The sequence below is a fragment of the Perognathus longimembris genome, chromosome 13 (assembly GCF_023159225.1).
Source record: "Perognathus longimembris pacificus isolate PPM17 chromosome 13, ASM2315922v1, whole genome shotgun sequence".
Classification (NCBI taxonomy): domain Eukaryota; kingdom Metazoa; phylum Chordata; class Mammalia; order Rodentia; family Heteromyidae; genus Perognathus; species Perognathus longimembris.
The window spans coordinates 9611604-9637366 of NC_063173.1; the positions used below are offsets into that span (position 1 = coordinate 9611604).

Here is a 25763-nt window from a genome sequence, read left to right on the forward strand (position 1 = left end):
AGTATATTGCTTTTAGGAAATACTGCCTGTGTCTTGGGATTAATATTCTGAAAATCAATCAAAATGAAGAAAAGGAATTGGCTTGTTGAAATGGAAATTTTTAGGCTTACAGATGCAATGACAGTTGCTGATATACCTCTGAGGTGGCATTTTATTCTCGTGTTGGAAACTCTTGCTTTAGTCTGTCAGCATTTTTTACCTTTATTGGTTGAAACTTCATGCTCTTTTTCTTCCCAAATTGAAGAATGCCGAATTGCTTGGGGAGTCTGGAAAGCCAAAGATAACTTGGACAGAAGTAGCTCAGATGCAGCTGAGTGTAAACCCTGTATTACATGAGTCCCACAGCCAGAAAGCAGGCTGTGAACTCAGAAATGATGACTAACTAGGAGGACGACAGTCCTGATTTTAAAAAGCCCCTCCTACTTTTGCCTGGTTAAGGAAAAGAGGAACTGCTTTGGGATAAGGGGATACATTTTTAAATGTAAGGTTCTGTCTTAAACTGGTTTATTTTCTAGATGGAGTTAAGACATGCCTCCAGTTTTCCTGGAGTCAGAAGGTGCAGGTATATTTTGAGATTACTTGAGCACTGTTCGTCTTATTTCAAAGTCACCGTATGTCAATACATTTTACCCTATTCACACTACTAGCCAGTCACAAGCAGATGCTGAACTTTAACTAACCATCTGAACCGAGGGACCAGCCTGATGCATTAGGGGTCCCTAATGGTGCAGCCTGCCTCCTCTGGGTGCTTTTTGGCTGATGGAGTTGCCATTCTGCAGAAATAAATTTTGTCTTACTATGAAAAAGTATTTAAACTAAAATTGCAAAGCCCCTCCTAACACTCCTTTCTACGCATCATTATTGGGACAATATTCCTTGGTTGGGATAAATTAGCATAGTAGGGGAAAATACTCATTTCATATTGTTTTGCACCCACCTCTACTTTTTTTATGTCATAATTCTGTAACTTATATGTACCCTTCATATGTCACCCATCAAAAGTCCACCGTTAAATGGATCTTAGTGTATACCCAGAGCTAGGCCACTATCATTACAAATTATTGCACAACATTTTTATCCTCCCCCAGAAAAACCCAGTATTTTTAGCTGTCACCCACCAATCCCCTCAAGCATAGACAGACCATCAATCATCTGCAGCAGTGGCTTCATGTTTGGGTCCCATTTGTGACACCTGCAGAAATGCCACTTGTACAACTTGTATTTGTATAGATTATTTTTACCTGTATTGCTTTACCTTAATAATTAACCAGACAAAGTAATATTATCATGTCCACATTTATTGATTCGTGACATTTAAGGCACTATGCTGTGTTCTGCAGGTATCATCATCATAGAGAAGCACTTGTCAGTGCTGGGTCTGTGCTAAATGGCTTAGCATTGCATACTGCATCTAGAATATTTTCCTCTTCTGAAATATGAGAGAATTGACCATAATGCTTAGTAGCATGAGGCCGTTGGTTGCTGTCTGAACTCTAGCTTGGTGTTCATTGTATATGTAGAAATTGGAAAGCCTATCATAGTACTATTGTGCTGATGTGTGAGGGTAGATATGGTTTCATGCCAATTATATATATATTCATACATACACATACATGCACACACATACTTACAAACATATGTATGAATATACGCATATATTCTTTTGTGTATATATGTAATGAGAGAAATAGAGGGAAAGATGGAGAATGACAGGGAAGAGGGAGAGAGAGAAGGACAAGGGAAATAGAGAGAGTAGAGGGAGGAGGGAGAGGAAAGAAGAAGAGGAAGAAGGAAAGGAAAGGAGGAAAAGAAGGGAGGGGGAAAGATGGAAGGAATGAGACTATTACTGACAGCAGGAAGAGCTAGTTGAACAAAATTGATTAGTGTATAGTGCCCTAGGAGAAAGAATCTATGTGTTCTAGGGGAACACTGTGATTGGTAGGAACATGCATTTTTCCTCAACATGATTGGAGTTGGAGTCCATGCATTGAGAAAGATACTATGTTTTCAGAAAAACCACTGAGCCTTGGACCCTTGGCTTCTCTGTTTAAAGAGAAAACTGCTTATTTGTTTGCGCCTCTTACCTGATCAGAGCAAGTTCCATCTGGGACTGTGTTCTTCACATCTGTGCAGCAGTGTTGGGAACATAGTAACTGCTTGATAAATATTAGTGTGGTGAGTGAGTCTGACGGCAATGAATCTGTTCACATTCATTTTGGGGGTTGTATATAGGAACATTTTTCTGTGGTGGTAGAGTTGAGAAGTTGGTTCTGATCTAGCACACACCACACACCACATCTCAATGGCTGTTTACAAAGACAGGCCGACTACCCTGGGTATTGTATATAGGTTTATTGGAACTAGGGAAGGGAAGGGGAACATCAAAATGGAGAGACAAAGGATAAAAGACAAACCAATGCAACAGCAATACTTACAAAACTATAGGCTATAAACCAACTGTACAACTTGGGGAAAGGAATTGGGGAGGGGGGAAGGTGGGAGAAAAATGAGGGAGGTAACAAGTTTGATAAGAAATGTGCTCACTGCCATATGTATGAAACTGTAACCCCTCTGTACAGCACTTTGACAATAAATAAATTAATTAATTAAGAAAGACAGGCCGAGTGTGTCAGAGTCTCAGACAGAAACAGTGCCAGTTTGGGCAACATATTAAGACCCCCATCTCAAAACAAAACAACAACAAAAACCATAAAATGAAATGAAACAAAAAGCCCACAAACAAAAGGCCGTGTATTTGAGATGCCATAGTTATTGCCCTGGGTACTCTGGTATTGTAAGAGCTACTCGCATTCTAGAAATCACCTAATTGGAAAGTGATCTTAGGAAGCACTGGTAAGGACATAAAGATGCAAGACGTGGCAGGGCAGGAACCCCAAACTAGCGGAATTGTGAGGTCACCACCATGTGAAGCATTGCCCTGATCTTAGTGGAAACCTCAGAGGAAAGACACAGAAAAGGCCTGTGAAGCCCATGTAAGAGGTCAGCTGGAATATTGACTTACTATCCCATGTCAGGCTTACACGAAGCTGCCCTAGAAGGTGTTAACTGTGTAGTAACGGCGGCCTGTGCAAAGTGCAAGGCAACAGGCCCAAGGCACTCAGAAGAAGTTGTAGGCAGAGTTGCTGGGGATTGTTATAGGAAGCTGTATACTTAATACATGCAGGTATTCCTCATTTTCAGATCCACTGATTGTTCATAGAAGGCACTAACTTTAAAAGAAAGAGAGGGGGTGGGAAGGATCCTTGCAATGGGAGGACTGGTCCCCCACTCATCCCCTTGTCAGTATCATACCACAGAGGATGTTCGTTGTTCTGTCATTTCCGTTCCCTTCATCCAATTGCTTCTAGATTGGGTTCATTTCATCCTTCAGACTTTTACCCATGAGAATATATATGAATTCCTGGTTACTTACTTTTATGACTAGAGTGTCATGCTGGCTTGCCCCAGTTGTCACCGGTCATGAACGCACTCCAAGAATGCAATGTTCCAATAGCACCACCCATAACCTCACATGCCTGTAATCTCAGCTGGGATTGATTATCAAGAGAAAGGGCTCTGCCATATGCACAGCCAAAAGTAATAAAGTAGAAGGCGAGGGTGTCATTTTAATGCATTTTCTGATAACTGAAGAAACTGAGCACACTTTAAAGATGATTATTGAAAATGATAGAGCTGTTGGCTGGTAGCTCACACTTACAATCTTAGCTACTCAAGAGGCTGTGCTATGAGGATGACAGTTCAAAGCTAGCCTGGGTAAGAAAGTGTATGAGACTCTTATTTCCCCTAAATGACTAAAAAAGCCAGAAGTGGAACTGCGGCTCAAATCATAAAGCACTAGCCTTAAACAAAAAGAAGGTCAGGGACAGAGCCCAAGCCCTGACTGTGCAGGATGTAGCTTCAAATGCACTCATAACATTTTATTACCACACCTTCAACTTTAATCATTCAAGGAGTGAGTCCCATAAACACACATCAACTTCTCAATAATCTCAAACCTTGTCTACAGAAAAAAGCACCACTCAGCTTCTCATTGGTAATGTTCCCCTCTTTCTGGAAGAGTCATACTGGTTTGGTGAAAAGAATATGTTCTAGACTTAGCTAGGGAACATAATCAGCTGGCCTTTCAAAATAAATACCTTCTAACACTTCCATTTCTGCAGGACTTTGGACTGCTTCTTTAGTATTGTGCCAAGGTAGTCCTGGCATCTCTACAGCATTTACTCTAGGCAAATATCATTTACAACCAAACACATGTTCAGTAGCATATGAAGGCCATCTACAAGTGGGTTTCCTGGGATGTTACAAGTGAACTCATCCAGGAATGTGTAACAAATAGATTACATATTCTCTGGTCCAATATTCTGTGTTCCCTGATCCAATATCTCAATATATCAAGGTCATTTTTTCTTGGAATGTGCTCTAGATTACTGTTGGTGTTAGACAGATTCGTTTGATGAATGATCCATTTCATCCTCCAATAGTGAATGAACCTCCATTTCCATTCAAATCCTGCCAAGATTTGACCCTAATTATTTACCTAAAAGCAATGATGGGACAAGACAGCTGAAATTGACAAGGACAAGTACAGGGCAATTAGCCATTCTCCACTGGAAAGGTGACAGCATTCCTTTTCTAGCTCAGAGTTGTAGGAGAACCTAGAGGTTTCAAACATTCAATGGTGTCTGCCCAAACATCACACTTTATGTTTCAGTGCCGTATTCCCTTCCTGTATGGGTTCTGAAGTTCATAGGGTACTTGACAGTTCTGTAAATTCAACCTCCTTTACAACTCTGACTCTGCTAAAATACAATTTTAGAACTATCTGCATAGTCTATACTGTAACTAGAGACAATGAGGATCATTTTGGCTGTTGCTTGAAGGTCTTCAGCTAATTTAAATTTTGGCTGAACTGATTCTATATTTATCTCATCCATCATTTTCTTTGAGAGAATGATTTCTTCTTTTTAATTAACACACAATTATAATATGTATATACATACATGCATAAATACATATTGCATATATACACGCATGTATATATAGGCTCACATATACATACAATATATACTGATTAAATCAAAGAAATTAGGATTTTTAGCTTATCATGACTGGGGCCTTTATGCTCCTCTTTCATAGCTGTATGTACAAATATAAATTATTGTACTATAATAACCTTATTGTACTGTCGGGCATTACAAATTATTCTTCATAATAAACTGCATTTTGGTATTCACTACCCTGCTGGTGAATAGCTTCTAGAAGTTAATAGTCTACACTCTCCTTGGTGTGAACCTTTTTTGCTTACACATATGAGAGAGGACATTATCTCACTTGGATATACACATTTCTATGTTCTGAAGTTTGTCCCTGAACATCGAGATTGATTATGCATGTGAGCTATTGTGACTTGTGATGAAATAAACACAGGCAAGTGTGCTTGTGGTATATTCTTTTCATTTCCTCTAGATAGGTATATAATTAGAAATGAGACTACTGAATCACATGGTAGATTTGTTTTCAGTTTGAGGAATCATCATACTGTTTTTCATAGCAACTGTACTAATTTACATTTCTATAGTGTATGAGTTCCATTTCTCTATCTTCAGCAGCATTTGTTTTTGTTTGTTGTTGTTTGCCTTTTTGATGCTACTCATTCTGACCAGGGTGAAACAATATTTCATGATGCTTTTGATTTGCATTTCTCTGGTGCCTAATGGTGTTGAACATGTTCATATGCTTAACCTTTGTATTTTTAAATGAGGAATGAACATTCAAGACCTTTGCTCATCTTTTAATTGGGTTTTTGAGGAGAAGCTTACCCAAGTTTTGAGTTGTTTGTGCACTCTGTGTGTGTGCATGCACACGTGCGTCACACAAGTGTGTGCATGAATGTAGCAGGGATTATAGGTGTGAGCCATCGGCCCTAAGCTTATCTTCTTAATATTAATACTAGTATTTAGGTTGTTTCTTCATTCTGTCAATTGTTTCCTTCACTGTACAGAAACCTGCTAGTTTGATATCATCCCATTTGTCTATATTTGTCTTAGTAGCTTATGCGTTTGGAATCTTACTTAAAAATTGACTAACTGCTGCCAGGAAGTATATTTCCTACTCCTAGGTTTTCTAAGACAGTTAGCTAACTCCAGAGTATCATCTTTCAAAGTTTCTAGCATTTCCTTTATTTGTATTTTATTATATTCTCCTCCCAAGGAGCGTCACTGTAACTACAGTGCTATAGTTCTACCATGCTATGTACCAGCAAGTATTTCTTGCTTGCACTTTGGTGGTGAATGATTGAATTAAGGAGGCTGATAGTAACAACCTGTTTCTGAGGACCACCTCTGTCTTACTTGAAGTTAAATTGCTCCATAAGAAGACTCAACTCAAGGATTTAAGTGAATTTAGTTTATTTGAAAGGTAAATCCAAGAAGCACCAGTAGAATTGTAAAGAGCTAAGAAATGGAAAGAAAGCCAACTGGGAATGGCTTCAATCAGGAGGACTGCCCACAGAGGGACCACAGAGCATGCCTGGGAACTGTCCTTTCTGAGGAACAAGCGACTTGGATAGATATCGCTCTATCCCCACGATTCCTGGTGGAGGGCTGCTCTTGTCCTCAGGGGACGGTACCTGCCAGCATTGCTGAACTGGGGTCTCAGGTGTCGGCTCCCCAGGGTCCAGGGAGTGTCCTGAGGGAAAGAGTTACATTTATAACGGGGAGCCACATGGTTGGTGCTTACAGAAACAGTGAGTGTCAAGAGAACATAATAGCGCACTTGTGGTTAGAGTGCTATTTAAGTCTCTCCTAATGAGAATATGTAAAAATAATTACAAGTTAGGAAAGATATAGCCAGAAACTATATTTAACATACTTTTCCCCAAAAGCCTTATTCAAAAATAAAAATACAAGCTTTTTCAAAGAGTATATAATAGGATACTGAAAAATATCTATTATCAAAGATAAATGCCTGTGAGTATAGTATGAGTATTAGTTGAAATATGCAGTTAAAAAAACACTAGCTTGAAAATGTGGCTGAAGTGTCAGAGGTTTGACTCCCTGCACATCCCTGGGCTCTATCTCTAGTTCAACATATACACGAATATTTACAACGATGTCTGTAGTGCTCATCAGCACAGTGGTGGCTAGGCAACACTGTGCACATTTTGCTTCTTTATGTTGGTTTGTCTAGCACCTTCTGGGTCAGAGTATCGGAGGATATATCCCGCTAATTAACAACAAACACACAGGCATACACTGCTTGCTCTGATGGCCAAAAATGGATATAAGGTAGTTGGAATACACTCAGCATAACTTCTTACAGTCTTTCAGAAATAAAATTCCAAATTGAATTTTTGAGAAATACACATTGTCAAAAAAAGAAAAACATATTCAGCACACCAAGGAATTTAGAGCACTTTCAGAAATAGGGAAACAGCAACATTCACTGTTTTATTTCTCACTTGTGAAAATATGTATAATATATCTTACATATATAGAAGAGTCCCACAGCTTGAGTCTGAGAAAGCCAGAGGAAAAGCACCTACAGGTACACAATGGGAATGAAGGCAACAAAAGCACAGGAGGCTATGGACATGACTGAAGAGCTAAATCACACGCAACCCTTTTCTCTGCCAAGAAGGGAGGTTGTCTCGGAAGAGAATACCATTTCTCTTTAACAAGCCTGCCAGGCCATCAGAGAACACATTAAAATCTGAACAAAGACATACCGGGGGCAAAGGCAAACACCAACCCTTAACTTGACAGCTGGTTTGCTCTTATCCCCTTCCTCTTTAAGTATGGACAACTCTGTTGATTTGAAAGAGAAAATACCAGGGCTGATGTCGGCCCCCCCAGAATTTTGCCCTGCAGGTCAAGAGAATTTGGTAACAGACTAAGTAGTTCCAAAGCTTGTAAACACTGTGTGGATGGTGGGTGAACACTAAAAACAACAACAACAACAACAACAAAAACCAGCAACTGCTATTTCTCTTCCAGAAAAGGTACAGGCACAGATCTTTGGCTTGGCACATGTGTTTCCCTACCCTGATTTCCCCAAAATGGTAACACTTGAGGCACAATTCATGAGCTAGTGGGATTGTGTCTGCCATACACAGACACAGGCCCCTCCTAGGATTTAGCACAGCTGGAGCAGCTGACGACCTTGGGGGAGGGAAGGTGAGGCTTCACGATGTCCGGCTCTATGGACCCCATTAGGTCACATTCATTGGCAAGGATGTGCTTCACCAGGCACCTGGAGGCCTCATCGATGTTGATGTTTTCCTAAGGAGAAAGAAAAACAGATGATTTTCTTATTGGGTATCCTGAAGACACTTCTCAGGAGAGTTTTCAATGTAAAGAAAGAAGCCATTTCAAATTCCTTTCTATTCAATATCCATGGAGCCTCTTATTTCCTCTTTCTTTTATTTTCCTTCAAAGAATTCTTACCTCTTAGTCCCTCACAAAGGTGAAAACATACAGGTATTTTATGTTGTCAAAGGGGGGAATGTTGTTTGCTAAGACTCATTTGGTAGAGGGCAATTTTCTTATTTTAATGTATTCTGTATTATAGCATGATATTTTACAAGAAATGTCCATTTCAGTTCAACATAGTGTATAATTGCCCTCAGCTGCATATTACTGTTGTGACAGTGATTAAAAGTAGAAGTAATAGGACACCTTTCACAACGATTGTCTGTATTTGAACAAATATTTCTGGCTCTCGGCCTTCCAGTCAAATGGAAGATGTACATGGACAGGAGACTGCTGGCCAATGAAAAGCGAGAAGTGCTAAGTCTTGTTTTAACGTAGGAGCTGTGAGAGCTGCAGCTCCTCCATTCCTCATTCCCCCCTTCAATTGCTGCTATCATGGACACACTGAGAGGATCATTCTCTTGGCCTTGGTCAAATATAAATAAATATCCCAATCAGCTCATTATGACACAGAGTACGAGTGAGAATGATGATCATCTTGTGTGAAGCCATTGAGATTTGAAGGCATCTATTACCATGACATTATCCCAACTCTTTAAAGGAAAAAAATGGGAACTCAGACATGTGATCTAGCTTTAGAAACAAAATAAAACTTAATTTACAGAAAGCTTGGAGCAAGAGCTTGAATCTAAAATACATTACCATAAAATATATTTCCTTTTTTCTACTAATTAGAAAGTTAAAACACAGAATAATTACTATCAGTATACAAAAATAAAAACATCCTCAATCAATTTCAATGTCCTAAAGTGAAGATCTGCAGTATCATTAAATTTTGCTCTTAATCACAACTTATAGAAATTCTTTGATGCATTTCCATATATTCAATATAAAGAAACAAAAGCTTTATTTTGCCAAATTATTTTACTAATGTTCTCTGTTGTTCAATCTGAAGTAGAATTATATACCCCTAGTTTTTTGTGTGTGTCAAAATTGCTTATTTCTGTTTTAAGATCATTGCAGGAACACATAGTGTCAAAAAAAACAACGTAGAAGCCAGGCACTAGTGGCTTACACCTATAATCCTAGCTACTCATGAGGCTGAAATCTGTCAGTTTGTAGCCAATCTAGATGGACAAATTTTCATACATTTCTTTCTCTTTTTCTTTCTTTCTCCTTTCTTTCTTCCTCCCTCATTTCCCCCTTCCCTTCTTCCCTTCCCTTCCCTTCCCTTCCCTTCCCTTCCCTTCCCTTCCCTTCCCTTCCCTTCCCTTCCCTTCCCTTCCCTTCCCTTCCCTTCCCTTCCCTTCCCTTCCCTTCCCTTCCCTTCCCTTCCCTTCCCTTCCCTTCCCTTCCCTTCCCTTCCCTTCCCTTCCCTTCCCTTCCCTTCCCTTCCCTTCCCTTCCCTTCCCTCTTTCTTTTCTGCCAGTCCTGGGGCTTGAACTCTGACCCTGGGCGCTGTCCCTGAGCTTCTTTGCTCAAGGCTAGCTAGCATGCTACTGCTTGAGCCACAGCGGCGCACAGCGGCGCTCCCAGCTCTTTGCTGGTTAATTGAAACAGGAGTCTTACAGGCTTTCCTGCCTGGAATGGCTTTGAACTACAATCCTCAGATAGCAGCCTCCTGAGTTGTTAGGATTTCAAATGTGAGCCAGCAGCACTTGGCTTTCTTATTTCTAATTAACCAGCAAAAAGGCAGAATTGGAGCCATGACTAAAGTGCATGGTGAGGAAAACAAAACAAAACAAAACCAAAAAGTGAGAAAGTGCAGCCCAGAGTTCAGCCCCAGGACTGTAAAACCAACAATAATGTAGGAGGTAGGGAGGGTTTCCCCGTGCATCCAGTTCGTGGCACTAGCTGAAAATACTTGCTCACACACCCTATCCTTCAATCCTTACCTTAATTCACCTGTGACTGAACATTCAAATACCTGAGATGAAAGTGCGGTATAACTCCAGAGTCCTAGGCAACAACCTTATTGTTTTGTTTGTTTGTTTGTTTTTTGGCCAGTCCTGGGCCTTGGACTCAGGGCCTGAGCACTGTCCCTGGCTTCTTCCCGCTCAAGGCTAGCACTCTGCCACCTGAGCCACAGCGCCCCTTCTGGCCGTTTTCCATATATGTGGTGCTGGGGAATCGAACCGAGAGCTTCATGTGTCTGAGGAGGCAAGCACTCTTGCCACGAGGCCATATTCCCAGCCCCAACCTGATTGTTTATCTCACTCTAAAGAGCTTTGCTGAAATCATTTTAGGGTTTCCAAATCAAAAACATAGTGTGTTGCTATGTTAATTCACGGGCTTTATACTTGAATTCCATTTCTGTCTCAGAGCCTTGATTTCTTCAACTAAAAATTGGTCTTGCTTATAGTACACATCTAGTAAAAGCTTGCTTTTCTTGACAGGATGTAGTTGTCATTAGTGTCTTCACAACAGGAATGTCTTAGACACTTTATATACATAGTCCTGCATCATAATTAAAACACTACCAATTAAGATTTGTTTTTGTTCCTATTGATTTTGTTGTTAGTGTTTGGGTGGAGAGGGACTATTTCTTACTTCGATGTAAGTATCTGCTTTACTCTTGAGGTCCAGAGCAGTTAACACTTGAGCCCTGCCCCTCTGCTTGGGAAAACCTCTAGGCCCTAACAGCACCTTTCTGCTTCTCTTCGAGTTCTCACCATCCTGCCCAGAGGTCACCCTTGAAAGACTTGACCTCCTAGCAATGGCGTGCCATCGGTCAACGCTAGTTCTTTGGGACAGATCTGGATAAAGACTTTCTTCCTGAGATCAGCAAGCTGTTTGTGTGACTAAGGAGAAGGCTGTTCAACACGGTGGGGAGAGGCAACTTCACCCTCCAGTCTGGGCCTCGAACTCATAGGCTAGCATTTCTCTCTAACCTGGGGTGACTTGAACACATCTAACTAGTAGTTAATGAACAATGTTTGCTCGTTGTGGCTTGTGGGTTAAGGAGAGGCAGCAATAAAAATCACACCAAATACCAAGCAGGAAAAATGATTATGTATTAAATAGCAGCTGAGAAATCCTCAGTTTAGAAAGACCATTCCCATTTACACAGCAAGTGGATTGAATTGGATTCTACTCATGTCATTGTTTCTGACCAAGCTGTATTACTTTTCAAAATCAATTAACAGAAGTTCTATTTGTTATTAAACAATAGCAATAGACCCAACAGAAACTAAAGAAATCTTAGTTTCATTTAATTTATTATCATAATAAAAATGTTTATATGACAAAGACAAGTTTCAATCATTAAAAGGCCCCTACTTCACATAAACTGTAACTCAGATTTGCCAACAGTATTTTTAAACATCCACTTATGTATTAACATGCCAGCTAAATAGGGGTTTCTTTCCTTAATGTACAAATTGGAAAATGTATTAATGGAAAGAGGTAAATGCTACTATAGGCCATTTAATGAAAATCCATTAGTATTTAAGAAAGGCAAATAAGAGCCAGGTAGTTTAGTTCTCACTAAAATGATTTTGCTGGTTAGAAGTAGCAAAATCATTTTAGTAAAAAATAGTTCTAGATAAAGGAAAGAGGAAATGGCGCTGTGGCTCAAGAGGTAGAGTGCTGGCCTTGAGCAAAAAGAAGCCAGGGACAGTGCCCAGGTCCTGAGTTCAAGACCCAGGACTGGCAAAAAAAAAATAGATAAAGGAAACACAGTCAGTGTATGGCTGAATCTTCACTGAGAATGACGTTATGAATGAAACAGCCATTCACGGTACTGAGCCACATAAATTCTTTAGCCAACATTATTTAGCTTTTTGCTAAGTATGAGGCCTATAGAAACAAAGGAAATAAAAGAAGTCCCATCCCAGGAGTAAGCTTACACATTAGAAAACTTTTATGAACAATAAAGCAACACAGGGTTGGGAAGGGCATGGAGCGGCTGGATTACCACAGTGTCTGGAAAGTGAAGTGAGCAGGTGAAATCACTCAGATGTTTGTACAGGTCAAGTGCCACAAAGCCATACTACACGGATTCATTAGTGGGCGAGGCTAGACAGACACTTGGAACAGGTGCTCATCTATCCACTGGTAAGTACTTAATGACCATTTAGCACGCACGCAGGGCCTGCTCACTGCCGAGGCAGCACGACCGCTTCAGGTTAGAAAGCTTATGAGAGCCAGGGAATGGCAGCTCTCACCTGTAATCCTAGCTGCTTAGGAGGCTGAGAAATGAGGATTCAAATTTAAATCTACGCTGGGAAGGAAAGTCCATGAGACTCTAATCTACAATTTATCAACCCCTAAACCCCCCACCCCTCGCAAAAAAAAAAAAAAGTCAGAAGTAGAGCTATGGCTCAACTGGAAGAGTACTAGCCCTGAGTGGAAAAGCTAAGGGACAGTACCAACCAAGGCCCTGAGGTCAAGCCTCAGAACCAGCATGCATGCGCACAACACACACACACACACACACACACACACACACACACACACACACACACACACGACTTAATGCTATCATATGCCACCATAGGCACAGGATGAAAAGGCAAAACGTATCAGGTTCAGAGCACAGGTCTGGAGTCAAGCCCTATTTCTCTTCCTCGCCTTCGGCTTAGATGACCTTGGGAAGTCACTTTGACCACTTTTACCTTTAGTTTTCTCATCTGTAATAAAAAAAAGCCTGCTTTACCAGTGTTTTTTTTTTTAAGTCAATACTTATCATTTACAACATGTGAGAGGCATGGAGCACGCATCCTATACATGTTTTGTCATCTTCGCATTGAATGTTCAGAGGAATGTAATGTACATTGTCTATTTCTTCATCATGAAGCTGAGGGAACTGAGTCTGAGGAGGGATACGTGGCTAGCTACAAGGCACACATGAGTAAGTAGAAGGATCAGTGTGAACAGAGGGAACGTACTGAATAATAATATTGACCAAAGGCTTACAAGGGAGATGTGTAATGTTTAAAGCTCAAGTTTCAATCTGGACCTTTATTTCAGCTTCCCTAAACAGACAAGGCATTTGGTGCCCCCATGAAAAATGTGGGTACAGGCAAGCAGGACCTCAGCCTCTGGCAATTCCAATTTGCAATGACACACTTCCAAATATACCTGGCCTGCACTGGTATTTCTCTCTCCTTCTTTCTTTCCTTCCTTCCTTCCTTCTTTCCTTCCTTCCTTCCTTCTTTCCTTCCTTCTTTGCTTCTATATTTCCTTCCTTCCTTTCTTTTTATTCAGTGCTGGTGATTGACCCCAAACCATTGTGCATGCTAGAAAATCATCCTATCATTTGAACTAGGTCCCAGACCTATTGTTTTGGAGATAGTGTTGCACTACTGTTTGTCAGGATTGGCATGAGATTCCCAGTCCTCTTAAATCTGCCTCCTGACTGCTGGGATTACAGCCATTCACCTCCATGTGTAGCCTCTCTCATTTTTTTTCCTGTTTCCTATTGAAGTCACAGCCAAAGGGCTCAGACTGGGAGAAAGAATAGAAATACAAAATGAACTTCTCTCACCTCCTGTACTAAGGCTAGCATGGACAATCAGACTTTGCCTGATAACTATAGGTTCCAGGCACTCTGGGCAATTGGATTATGACATAATTGATTGACCAACTTGGCACTTAGGTAAACACAGCTAGGCTCATCGGAGTGATTGTGTAGAAAAACAGAGCTGTTGGCTGAAAAGTAAAATATTACCTGGGGACTCTTTTTGTTGTATTAATGATCAGGTCGTAACAATATCCCTAGGAGCATTGTCTGCACGAAAGGTAATTCACACATCCTATAATGGCCAAGTCACGCTCACTCAGACTGGCTCTTAGTCACACACCTGCAGTGGGACAAGATGGCTCTACTCTGCTGACTGCTTAAGGTTGATGTACGTGCCTTCTGGAACTGACGCTAGAAATCTTTCTATTTATATCAACACATAAACTGGAGAAAAAGCTTAACATTCCTACCAACACATTTTACTAAAGACAAATGGTAATGTCTCCCAGAGTTAAGTAGGTCCTTTATTTATGAGCTAATAGTCACAAGCACTCTTCATAAAAATCTATTTGCCAGCTAATTGCCACATTTGAAAGGTAAGGAAGTGACAAGGTTAGGTAACTCATTGGTAGCGTGGCCTGATCTTGGCCAAGTTGTCATTTCAAGGAAGAGAACCTAACATATATTCCCATCTTGTTCCCTATGCATCACACTGAAATGTCTCCCAGGATGGAAAGGATTGTTGAAGAGCCTGGTTTCTAAATCTATAGTTCTCAATCCTGACTGAATATTCATGTCACTGAATAGCTTACCAATGTACACTGCCATGGGCCACTTCCCAGACTTTGATCTAGTCAATCTGGCATTAAAAAATATTCTCTACTAATTTAAAATGTGCAGCTAGTTCTGAGATGTACTTTTATAACCAAGGCTGTTTCAAAAACACTGTTCTTTTTTGTTGCTCTTGTAGCATTTCTGGATACATAATTTAAAACACAGAAACTGCAGTGGTTCTGATCTTTAGATGGGGGAAAGCTTCATAGCTAGCCATCTGAAGTCCTGAGTACTTATCAGTTTTTAATTCGCTCTTCAGAACATCTGTCAGGTGGCAAATTATTTCATCTTTGACCACAAGTGCCAGAGAGAGGGAAAAGCATAATGTAAAAGCCCTAGTAGAAAGCCTTCACATCTGCCTAGTTAGAAATTGGCAAAAAAAAAAAAAAATCATCCTCATGTAATCTTTCCAACTACATCAACCTCAGACAAAACACCAAATGTACTAGAGGCTCCAAGGTTTAGGGCATAAAATTCCTCAGCCTCGTGAAATGTTAATTAGAGCAGATGGCTGGCTGGAAAGAAAGAACACCACTCTCACAAGCCTTGCATGGAGCCAAGACTTAAGAATCCACTCCGGAGAAGATTCAGCCCTTGTTTATCAAACACGTCAGTGCTTTCTGTTTGCTTTCATCGCTCACACGGATGTTGGTGCAATGGACACCTGTATTCGGTCGGCTAGGATTCTCTCTGTCCTCCCTCATTTCATCTCTTCACTCCTTCCATTTCCTGTGGGAATTTGCTGTGCCCCACGGAAGTCCTGCACCTCCATTGGGGCTAGTCCAGCTCTCCTTAGCTCAACTTGGGTCTCCGTCACTGTCCTCGGAATGTGGGGGTTCACTTAATGTCTACAGTAATGTGGGGGTACGAATTGTTGTCCTCTCGTCTTATTTTATTTTGTTGACAGTACTGAAGTTTGAGCTCAGAAATTCCCATTTGCTAGGCTCTGCCTCTGAGCTATGCCTCTGGCCCTTTTGTAGACTTGTTATTTCTGAGATTGGGTCTCACATCCTGCCCAGGCAAACTATTGTACCATCCTTCTACTTTCTCTCTTCCTTCTGTGGCTGAAATAAGAGGCACGAGCCATCACACCCAGCTTCTTGCAGGGAGATGGAGTCACAGGGACCTTTTTTGCTTGGGCTGGCCAGGAAATGTGATCCTTACAATTTCAGCCTCCTCTAGGGTTAGGATGAGAGACACACACCGCGCCATGCCCTGCTGCTGATGCAGAAGTGGTTTCTTGCATTTGCCTGGTCTGGCCCTGACCCGTGATTTTCTGATCTCAGCCCTCCAAATTAGCTAGCATTACAGACATGCATCACCAATGCTCAGCTGGCTGCTCTTTGTGGTAAAGGTTAGAACCTGCATTCAAATCCGTATCCTTCAAGTGTCGCATTCACCATCTTTTCTTCTCCTAGCTGTCTTCTTATAATCTATGGCTGGCATTTTCTTTACTTCCAAGCCCACATCCACAGGCCTTGGCTGCAGCATTCTGCTGTGTTCTCTCTCTGAAAGAACGACACACCCAGGGAGTGTGATGTGGAGAAAGCAAGTCTAAATTGTGCTGGACTGTGTAACTGCCACTGAACTTCAGTCTAGCAGGCGCTTAGAAGGACACATCTGGCCATGTTATTCCTGATTTTCACCGTCAGCATGGAAAAAGGAAGTCCAAAAATAATCATCTGGAAAGACTGTGCCCCTTGAACACTTCACCTGTATCTGCCATAGCTTGCCCTCCACTCTATCCTCTTGCTTTAATTTTAATTTTCAGTGGTGCTCAATATGGAACCTGCTAGGCAAGATCTCTTGCACTGAGCTATATTCTCAGTCTCCGGTCCTTTGCTTTTCAGGTGTCAAAGCCCATTTCAGACCTTCTTTCCTTCCTCCTCCCTGAAGGATCCAGCCCGCCAACAATGAGGTCTCTTCCTTAATCTGCTCAAGCATCTTCCTCCACCACTGAGGCCACCTCCACATCCTCATTTCAGCCATGAAAGACTCCCCACCACCAAGTTTATAGAGGACCACCAAGTATGAAAGAAAAATGGAATTAGGAAGCAACCAGAGAGCCCACACCAGTTCCTCAAAGAAAAGGAAAGCACAGACAATGCCTAGAATGATACAGGTACTACTTAAATAATCTTCCTGTGTCAACTAAGTTAATCCCCACAAAAATTCCAATGAATAAACAATGGTCAAATAATTTTCCCAGGGGTACACAGTCACCAGAAAGAACTTTTAGTACTGGATTTGGGCATGCTCAGCCACTACGATAGGACCATCGAAGTTCTGGGGATGTCAGAAGGCAGAGGGAGACTAAAACCCAGAGTCGCTGCTCTGAAACAGGCTCCTCCACTAAATGCATGAGGAGTCTCGTCTCAGATTGTATTGATTGATTAGTGTTTGTGTATGTGTGCCAAAACTGGGGCTTGAACTCAGAGTCTCCTGCTCTTGCTTAATTTTTTGCTGCTTAAAGCTTGAACTCTATTATGTGTGCCATAGTGCTAGCTTTTATTTTCTTCTGGTTAACTGGAGATAAGAGGTTCTTAGTCTTGCTTGCCTGGGCTGGCTTTGAACCATGATCCTCAGATCTCAGCTTTAAGTAGCTAAAATTAAAGGCATGAACCAATGGTTTGTTTTTTTTTAACTTGATAGCTATTGCTTTCCTTATACGTCTCGAAAATTATGACTGAGCAATCTACAGTGTGTTATGTTGGACCTACAGGTGTTAATTAATGTTAATTAGTTCAATGATTTTCAAGCTTAAATGTCTTTAAGCGGCACATGTTCATTCTCTAGTTTACCACATGTCCAGGTTACTCATTCCTGTTCAATTCCTGATCCCTGAAGAAAGTGTGAGTCATCTTCCCTCCTCCTATACCAGCTCTGATGATCCACAGGCTTTGGTTTTTGTAAGATAGGCTCTCACCAGGTAGTACAGTCCAGCTTCAAATTGGCAATCCTCCTACCTCCACTTTCCTAGTGCAGCAGGTAAATGTAGGCGATCACTACTGCACTTCACCTTTAGTCATATTTAAACTTTATCATTAGTTAGACGCATTGCACCAAGTACAATATGCAATGTATGACTTACCTCGAATGACCATTCAGAATCAAAACATGCATAGTTGTTGCTTATGTTAATACTTCCTTTTCTATTTATTTATCTTCATAAGTACTGCACCCCCTCCCACCCCTACCTCCTCAGTCTGGATAGCACTCTTTTCTATTTTGGCATCCACTCCTGGTCCTGGACTATTTGTGTGTCTTTTCCATTGGACTTGGAGCCACTAGAGGGGGTGCAGTAGTGGAGGTGATGCATGTATTTGTATGAATGTGTCCACTGCTATTGCTTACTGGATCCCAGTATCTACAAGATAGAAAACAAGTCAATAGAGACTGACCGGACTGCTTGGGTGAATGAACAAGGTCCTCCGAAAGTGATAAGTTCAGGTTTCAACCTGAAAATAATTTTAGGTGTAGGAGATTTCTGCACAGAGTGAAAAGAAAGTATGTTCTCCCATGAATTTCCTTCACAAGTCAAACTGCCCATTCTTATTTCGTTTGTGAGTTTCTATTTGACACCACATTCTTCTCAGGTGAAATGGAAAGCAGACTGGCTGAACTCAGTTGGGTGATTAGGTTTTACAGCCAAGCAGACTGAGGCTGAAAGTCATGGTTTTACTCTTCAGAAAGCAATTTTTTCTACTGTTTCAAGACTATTTCCAGTGAGTTCTACCATTTAAATAACTAGATTTATTTAGGTAAAATAGCTAATTTTCTTGAGTTTTACTATAAGATAGAAATAATTCTAAAGTTATTTATTTATGAGATTTTAAGTATTATATCTGGGTCAAATGACGAAGGAAGTCATGTATATCATGACTGTATATTAATATAACATATATTACTCTCTATTGTATTATTTTAAATATCATCTTTTGAGAACTTTATTAAATTGAATGTGAATGGCCAGTTTGTTAGCTTTTTTGTCAATACAAAACAACTTAAATCTTTCTCAACAATTTCTGAGATTTCAGTCCATAGTCACTTGGATCCATTGCTTCTGAGCCAGCAGTAAGACAAAGCATCATGGTGAAGAATAGGTTTTGGAACAGAGTTGCTCATCTCACATCATACAAGAAGGCAATGGAGACTGGGAGAAGCCTACTTAAAGGCTGACTTTCCTTGGAATGCTGCCAGTGACCTCTTCTTCCATAGAGACCCAGTTCTGAATTTTTACCACCTCCTATTCATAGTTTAAGTCCATTAGAGGAGTTCAAAGCCTTCCAGGTGCAATCACTTGCCTAAGTCTCAGTACTTAGTAACAAATGAGCCCTTGAGATACATCTCAGATTCAAACCCTAGCTTAACAGTTCTAGCTTAACAATTTCCTTCCAAGTTTCTAGTTTTTCTTTATATACTCTCTTTTGTCTGCTCCACTCTAACTCTTTAATGTAAACTTTCAAGCTCTTGCTATTCCAGATACCTTAAGTGAAAGTATTCTTGCCACCATTGTAAGAACAATGCTAGGTTGGCTGAAAAAAAAAAAAAGGAACAAGAAATATGGGTAAAAATGGATCTGCTGATACAGCTAAACAAACTCATTTCCATCACTCTTCAGTACCAGAATATCAATACTATTAAGTAAATACCAGAACTCTGGCCTCATCCCTCAGACCTAAGTCTACTCCACCTTCCCAAATACTTGATGTCTAACTCTGAAATTTCACAGTTAGATATCAAATCATTCTAGGCCTGGGACACATCCCTGAGCCAGAATTTAGCATGTGCTATATAATTTTCTTCCTTCTGATGTGGAATAATGCTCCTTCCCTTCATTCCACAAGCTTATAATAAGAAAATTAAAGAGATTATATCCATTTCTTCCCATCCCCCACTTGATGCTGTGCATCATATCTTTCCTGGCTATCTATCCCATTTCTTCTCATTGGAATCATCTTACATGTCCCTACTACTTACTGACTAGAGTGTAGTTATATTCATCCTCACTTACCTTCTTTTATTGTTGTTGGTTGTTGAACCCTGGGCCTGGGCACTGGCCCTGAGTTCTTCAGCTCAAGCCTAGTGCTCTACACTTGAGCCACAGCACCACTTCTGGTTTCAATAGTCTCACAGACTTTCCTTCCCCTGACTAATGATGAACTGTGATCCTCAGATCTCAGTCTTCTGTGTAGCTAGGATTACTGGCATGAGCCGCCAGCACCCAGCCTCAATTACCATCTTAAAAAACAACAACAACACTTTATTGATTCATGCTTCCTACTCAGAATAATTACAGTCCACTGAACTGTGGGTCACCTAAAGCAGCCACAATTTACCTCTCCTAGCTCATCTCTACTGGCCCCCCCTTACTCCACTAAGTTCCACCAGAAATAGATATAGGCCCTTTCCTTTCTGTGTCTTTAGCCTTAGCCTTACACCCGTCTCTACCTATAGATTTGCTTGCAAGTCTTTTCTTGAGTTATTCTATCTCTACCTATAAATCCCATCCATCCCAAATAAAAATGCCTCCTTTTGTTTTTATTTTTTTAGCTGTTGACATCTAACTGATTCACAAGAATTTCATTTTATTCTGCTTTGCACTTTCAGATGAACTTCAAATGCATACAACAGTTTCAAAATCTTCTAACATCTTGAATGTTTATTATGTGGGCATAATCCTTTGCCATTGAGGGGAATCCAATGCAAAAGGACATAGAACTACCTCAGCTCTGCCGCTGCCAGTTTCTGGGAAGTCAGCCTCACCGCTTCCGGGGCCTCAGTTTCTTTGCCTATGTCTACCATAAAAAAAAAGTGACTCCTTTACAAGTTTGTTGACAATGTGTGTCCAATGAGATGAACTACTCTTTTCTCGATGTTGGTCATGGGGCATAGTCTCAGGGGCTGGGTGCTGTCCCTGATCTTTTTCACTCAAACATAGTGATCCACCACTTTTACCAACAGCACCACTTCCGGTTTTCTGGTGGTTCATTGGAGATAAGAGTCTCACAGACTTTCCTTCCTAGGCTGGCACAGAACTGCAATCCTCACATCTCAGGCTGCTGAGAAGCTAGGACCACGGGTGTGAGCCACAGGTGCCAAGGGAGATGAACTAATCTTACAACAGTTTTGATTGTTGCACAAACTCTTAACTGTGGTAAAAACTCATTTTTCTAGCATAAATCATATTTTTAAAAATATGTTTTTAGCAAAGTAGTGTCACATCTCCAAAATAGGAAACAATGGACCTAATTGGTTGTAAGAAAGCATTATCCATTCTAGTAGACATCCCTACCCCACAATCCAAGCAAGATAGGATCAGATGGGTCTCTTAGGTTCTTCCCATTGGCTTTCTAGTAGCTGTTATCATGTACATTCAAATTTACTTTCACATTAGATTATATACTTTTGGGGGCCAGAAATGGCATTTACACATTTACAATATGACTGGTAGCTAACATAAGCTATGCTGGTGGTCTCTTGGACATAGGTCCCCAAAATGTAATGAGAAAAAAATATTGTCAGTTGCTTTGTGTTGATACATGCTATAATAAAGTTCTTTTAAACTCAGGACAGTTTAGGACAGGAAACTTCTAGAGCTTGATGTGGTGGCAAACGCTCTTGGTCATTATGGGCAGATTAAGTCCTCCCTGGCGCCAATTCCACTAGTAAAACAGAATTTAGTTTGCCTTTTTCCAAACAAGATTGAAGATAACCCTGAGATTATCCCCATCTCTGAGAATAAGGCTCCCTTAATGGGGATGATTTCTCAAAATTAGCATTTAAATATAAGACATACGTTTATGAGTTCCCTTATTGAAACAAGTGCACTGTATCAATTTAATTAGCCATACATTTTTGTTTGCAAAAATCAGAAACCAAGGGCATTGCACCGGCTCTCTGAAGGGCCGTTCCCAGGACTGGCAGGATTGCTAGAGGCTGAGGTTACTTCAAAAATTTAAGAAAATAAAATTACATTCACAACCACTATCAGGAAGGCTTCATCTTCATCTGCCTGCCGCTTTTTGCATACAAACAGACTTGTAATCTCTGGCTCACAGATCCATCATTAACCACGGAAAAGAGAAGGCTTCCTGCCCCCAAAATGAATTACAAGACCCTGAGAAACAACATGGATGGATGTGGCCTCACTGACACAATCCCACTAAAAATGAGATCAACTCCACATCCAGCATATGTGCCAACTATTATAACCTGATACACGTGGCACAAAAGAAGGGTGGCTCGGATGTCAACAAGGTCCTGACATGGCTGAATCTACTGTGTCTCTATAGACGTGTATATACTTATACATATTTGTTGGTTAGATCGATATGAACAATGTATAATTTCTTAAATCAAGGAATTTTCACAGAATTGTTCATTATCCAGTAATACACATCTATGCATCTGATAACATGCAGGACAGTTAGATAATGTGGGTTACTCTATTAGACATGGCAAAAAAAGAAGGTAACAAGGAACACGGATGACCTGAAAAGACCTGCCCTTAGTCAGAAGGGCATGAAGTCATGACTCAGTAAACATTTTGGAGAAAAAAGGAAAATAAATAACTTCTTGAAACTTCAGAACTTAAGAATTGATTTCAGCTCATATTTTTCTGGTTATCTTACAGATTTCTACTGACTCAAACAGAAGCAAAAGGACAATAATTTTTTTCAGATAAAAATGTTCTCATTTCTTTTGATGTTATTAAACCTTTTAAGATATACTACATGGTTTTCTTACATTGTATGGCATTATGCAGGAGACTAGCTTTTGTTACTAATTCTGGGTGCCTCACGCTTTTCTCCTCCTGAAGATGCTGCTGGGTTTATGTGGTTATAGGTCTACAGATGAGTCAGTTTCATGGGTTTAAACTTTAAAGATTAATATGGCTTAAGAGGAATAGGATGGAATTCTTAACACTACAAACATTTTCCTTATTAGTAGGAAGGACATGAAATAAAACATTAACAGTTAAATTGATTAGTTTGATTGCAGAAAATGTTCATCTTTCATTTTAAAAATTCTGGTTAGTTTCTAAGCTTCTGATAAAGCACATGTACTATTTTAATATTAACACCAAGAGGTGTAGAATAAAGACAGAATGCTGAGTTCTGAACTGTGAATAATATAAAAATACCTAAAATATTTCATCCTGAAGTCCACATGATAGAAAAGAAGAATCCATTAATAAATATTTCATGAGCTTGAATATATATATATATATATGGATGAATGAACAACTATGTAAGTTCTGCTCACAGATAGAAAAATTTCTATAAAACTGCATTTGAAGAAAAATAAGGACAAGAAGCTTAAACCTAGAAATTTTAATAATGAAATCATGAGTAATCCAGAGAAGAAGAAAAAGGAGACAGATATAAAAGAAACCATTTCGACTACAGGAACATCTGAGGTAAGATCAAATTTAAAAATAGCCTATAAAAAAGGCAGAAGGAAAAGAGATACCTACTTAGAACAGATTCAGAAGTGATCTGAATTCCTCCAAATAGTACCAAGAAGCTCAAATCAAGTCTCAGGACAAACTAAATGAAAATGCTAAAGACAGAAAATATCAGTGTGCTACCCACTGAGAGTCCAAGTGGGATCGGCAACGGGGAGCTCACAGTACACGAGTGAGAGAAGGAACACATGCACACAAAGAGCTAACTCCATGGTCTTCCCTAATGATCACATCAGAGGAAGCAATCAAGAGACTTGTTTGTGAGTAATCTTGGGAATAATTTCACTCAGAATGTAGACAAAGTGACTATGGGATATCTGATGAAAAACTGGTAGATTTGAATGGGCTCAAACTGAGAATTACTAATTACATTAAAGAAGCCTAGAACAAACCTCATCTTTGTCAGAATACTGAATAAAGGCAGACTTACCAATTTGATTAGATACAAAGGTAAGAAGCAGAACTGACATGACAGAAATCAGGACTCTAGAATGTTCTTAGAAGAAGATGGACACTCCTATTTGTTGTTGGCAGGTATATGTTAGTCTCTTCCAAAGTTTAAAAAAATGGAGAGAGAATCAATTTCCCCATACCTTTTACTCTTAAGCTTTTCAGAACATTTGACCTCACTCAGAAATCAGTATGGTGAGCAGAATGCTAAGATATTCCAAATATTCCTACTAGCTGGGGGGGGGGGGGTACATGCCCATTGAGTGCAAGCAGACCTATGAATACGATGAAATAGCCCCTCCCTTCGTAGACTGCATTGTAGCTGACTAAAGAGTCTGCTCACTTGACGAATAAGCTGTCCTGTGGTGGAAAGGCCACAGGGAAAGAAACTCAAGTCAACCTTTCAATGCTAGCAATAATCCTCAATAACAGCCAGCAAGGAAACAGAAACATACCCCGACATTGCAGAGCTGAATTCTGCCAATAGCTGGATGACCTTGGAAGAGAATCCCAAGTTTCAGAAGAAAATACATCCATGGTGTGCAGAAAAGACTCTGAGCAAAGGATCCAGCTAAACTCTACCTGAACTATAAAATAAAACACAGAAATTGCTCCTACAGAGACAGAAATCTCAAAAACTTTTTGTGAGGACTGGATTCCAAAATGCATTCCTTCAAATCTTCACTCTTGGAGTAGTTGATATTACAAATGTAAGTCACGCATCCAGCTGATATTTTACTTTATAGGTAAAAACAAAATAAAAACAAACCTTGAACCATTAGTGCTAGTGGACCACATCTATAATCCTAGCTACTCAGGAGGCTCAGATCTTAAAGAACCAGGTTTTAAGCCAGCCTAGGAAGTAAACTCTGTCAGACTCTTATCTCCAGGTAAACACAAAAAAGTCAGAAAAGGAGATATGGTCCAAATGTTAGAGCACCAGGCCTGAGCAAAGAAACTAAGTAAGAGAGAAGTACTTAGTGCAAACCCCAGTACAGGGACAAAAATAATAAATAAATACATAAATAAATAATAAGTAACTAAGTACAATATAATAAAACTAGAAAGATAGATTAAAACCATAGAATAAAAATAAATACATAGTCGAAATATTTTAAAGTTATCAATAGCTTAAATACATAAAACTTCATTTGACAGCATATTATTTGCAGTATGTGGAAACTTTTAGCTGATCAGAAGGGCAGAATGTCAATAGTTTGATACAACTGTACAAAATAAATGAATATAGCACAATTCCATATAAAACAGAAATACTGCCACCTAGGCTGGGAAAGTTAGGGCTACTCTTTTTTTATACTCTGTTCTATCCTTGATCCATAGCTCTGACCAGTCCACTGACTAGACCAGGCAGAGAGGAAAGCAGAACAAGAAGGGCTCTTAAAACCATTTCACATGGATAGCTACAGGAATTTTCAACAAAGAGAAGTCTTGGATCAAAGAAATAATTTTGTACTGGACATGGTGAATACCAAATACAAAAATAGATCTTCAAAACTTAGAAAATACAAAAGCTATATACAAAAATGCCATATATATTATAACTTGGAATGAACATCCTCATAAAGTAACAGAAAGCAGTTTCTCATCATAAAGTTGCTGGATATTTTGGCTTTTTGTGGACTTGAAAATTGTACTTGCATATTGCACTCTGAATTATATTTAACTGTTTGTAAGTGCTCTAAACCTTGGTCAAAGTCTTGCTCCCAATCATACCCTAGATACCTCTGACCAATGCTAAAACTCCTGGTGATTTAAAAGAAAACTCCCTCTTGATAGTTCAGGGGGAGGTAATCATCTAATCCCTTTATTTTCCTACTTTGACTCTTAGACTCATTCACTAGCAGTTTTTTTGAGTTAGGAAATCAATGTTTCATAATCTGCAGATTATCCTATCCTACATAATTAATAATTAATAATTATACTATCCTACATAATTTCAGTTTATTGCTTAGAAGGAAAAGAAGGTGAGAACTGATTTTCTCAAGTGACTTTACTAGAGTTATTCAGCAACAGAAGGCCACTACCAGGCCCCTTGTAGCTCTTCTACTTCCCTTCTCTGAGGTCTCATTTTCCT

General features: G+C 39.9%; 1 protein-coding gene across 1 annotated transcript in view; it reads right to left on the reverse strand.

Moving 5' to 3' along the window:
* Positions 1-6401: 6401 nt before the first annotated feature.
* The window catches only part of Rab38 (RAB38, member RAS oncogene family), a 57502-nt gene continuing 38140 nt past the window's right edge, over positions 6402-25763 (reverse strand). The window contains exon 3 of the mRNA XM_048360706.1: positions 6402-8300. Within this exon, the coding sequence (XP_048216663.1) occupies positions 8148-8300 (153 nt within the window). The 3' untranslated portion in view covers positions 6402-8147. The remainder of the gene's footprint in view (positions 8301-25763) is intronic.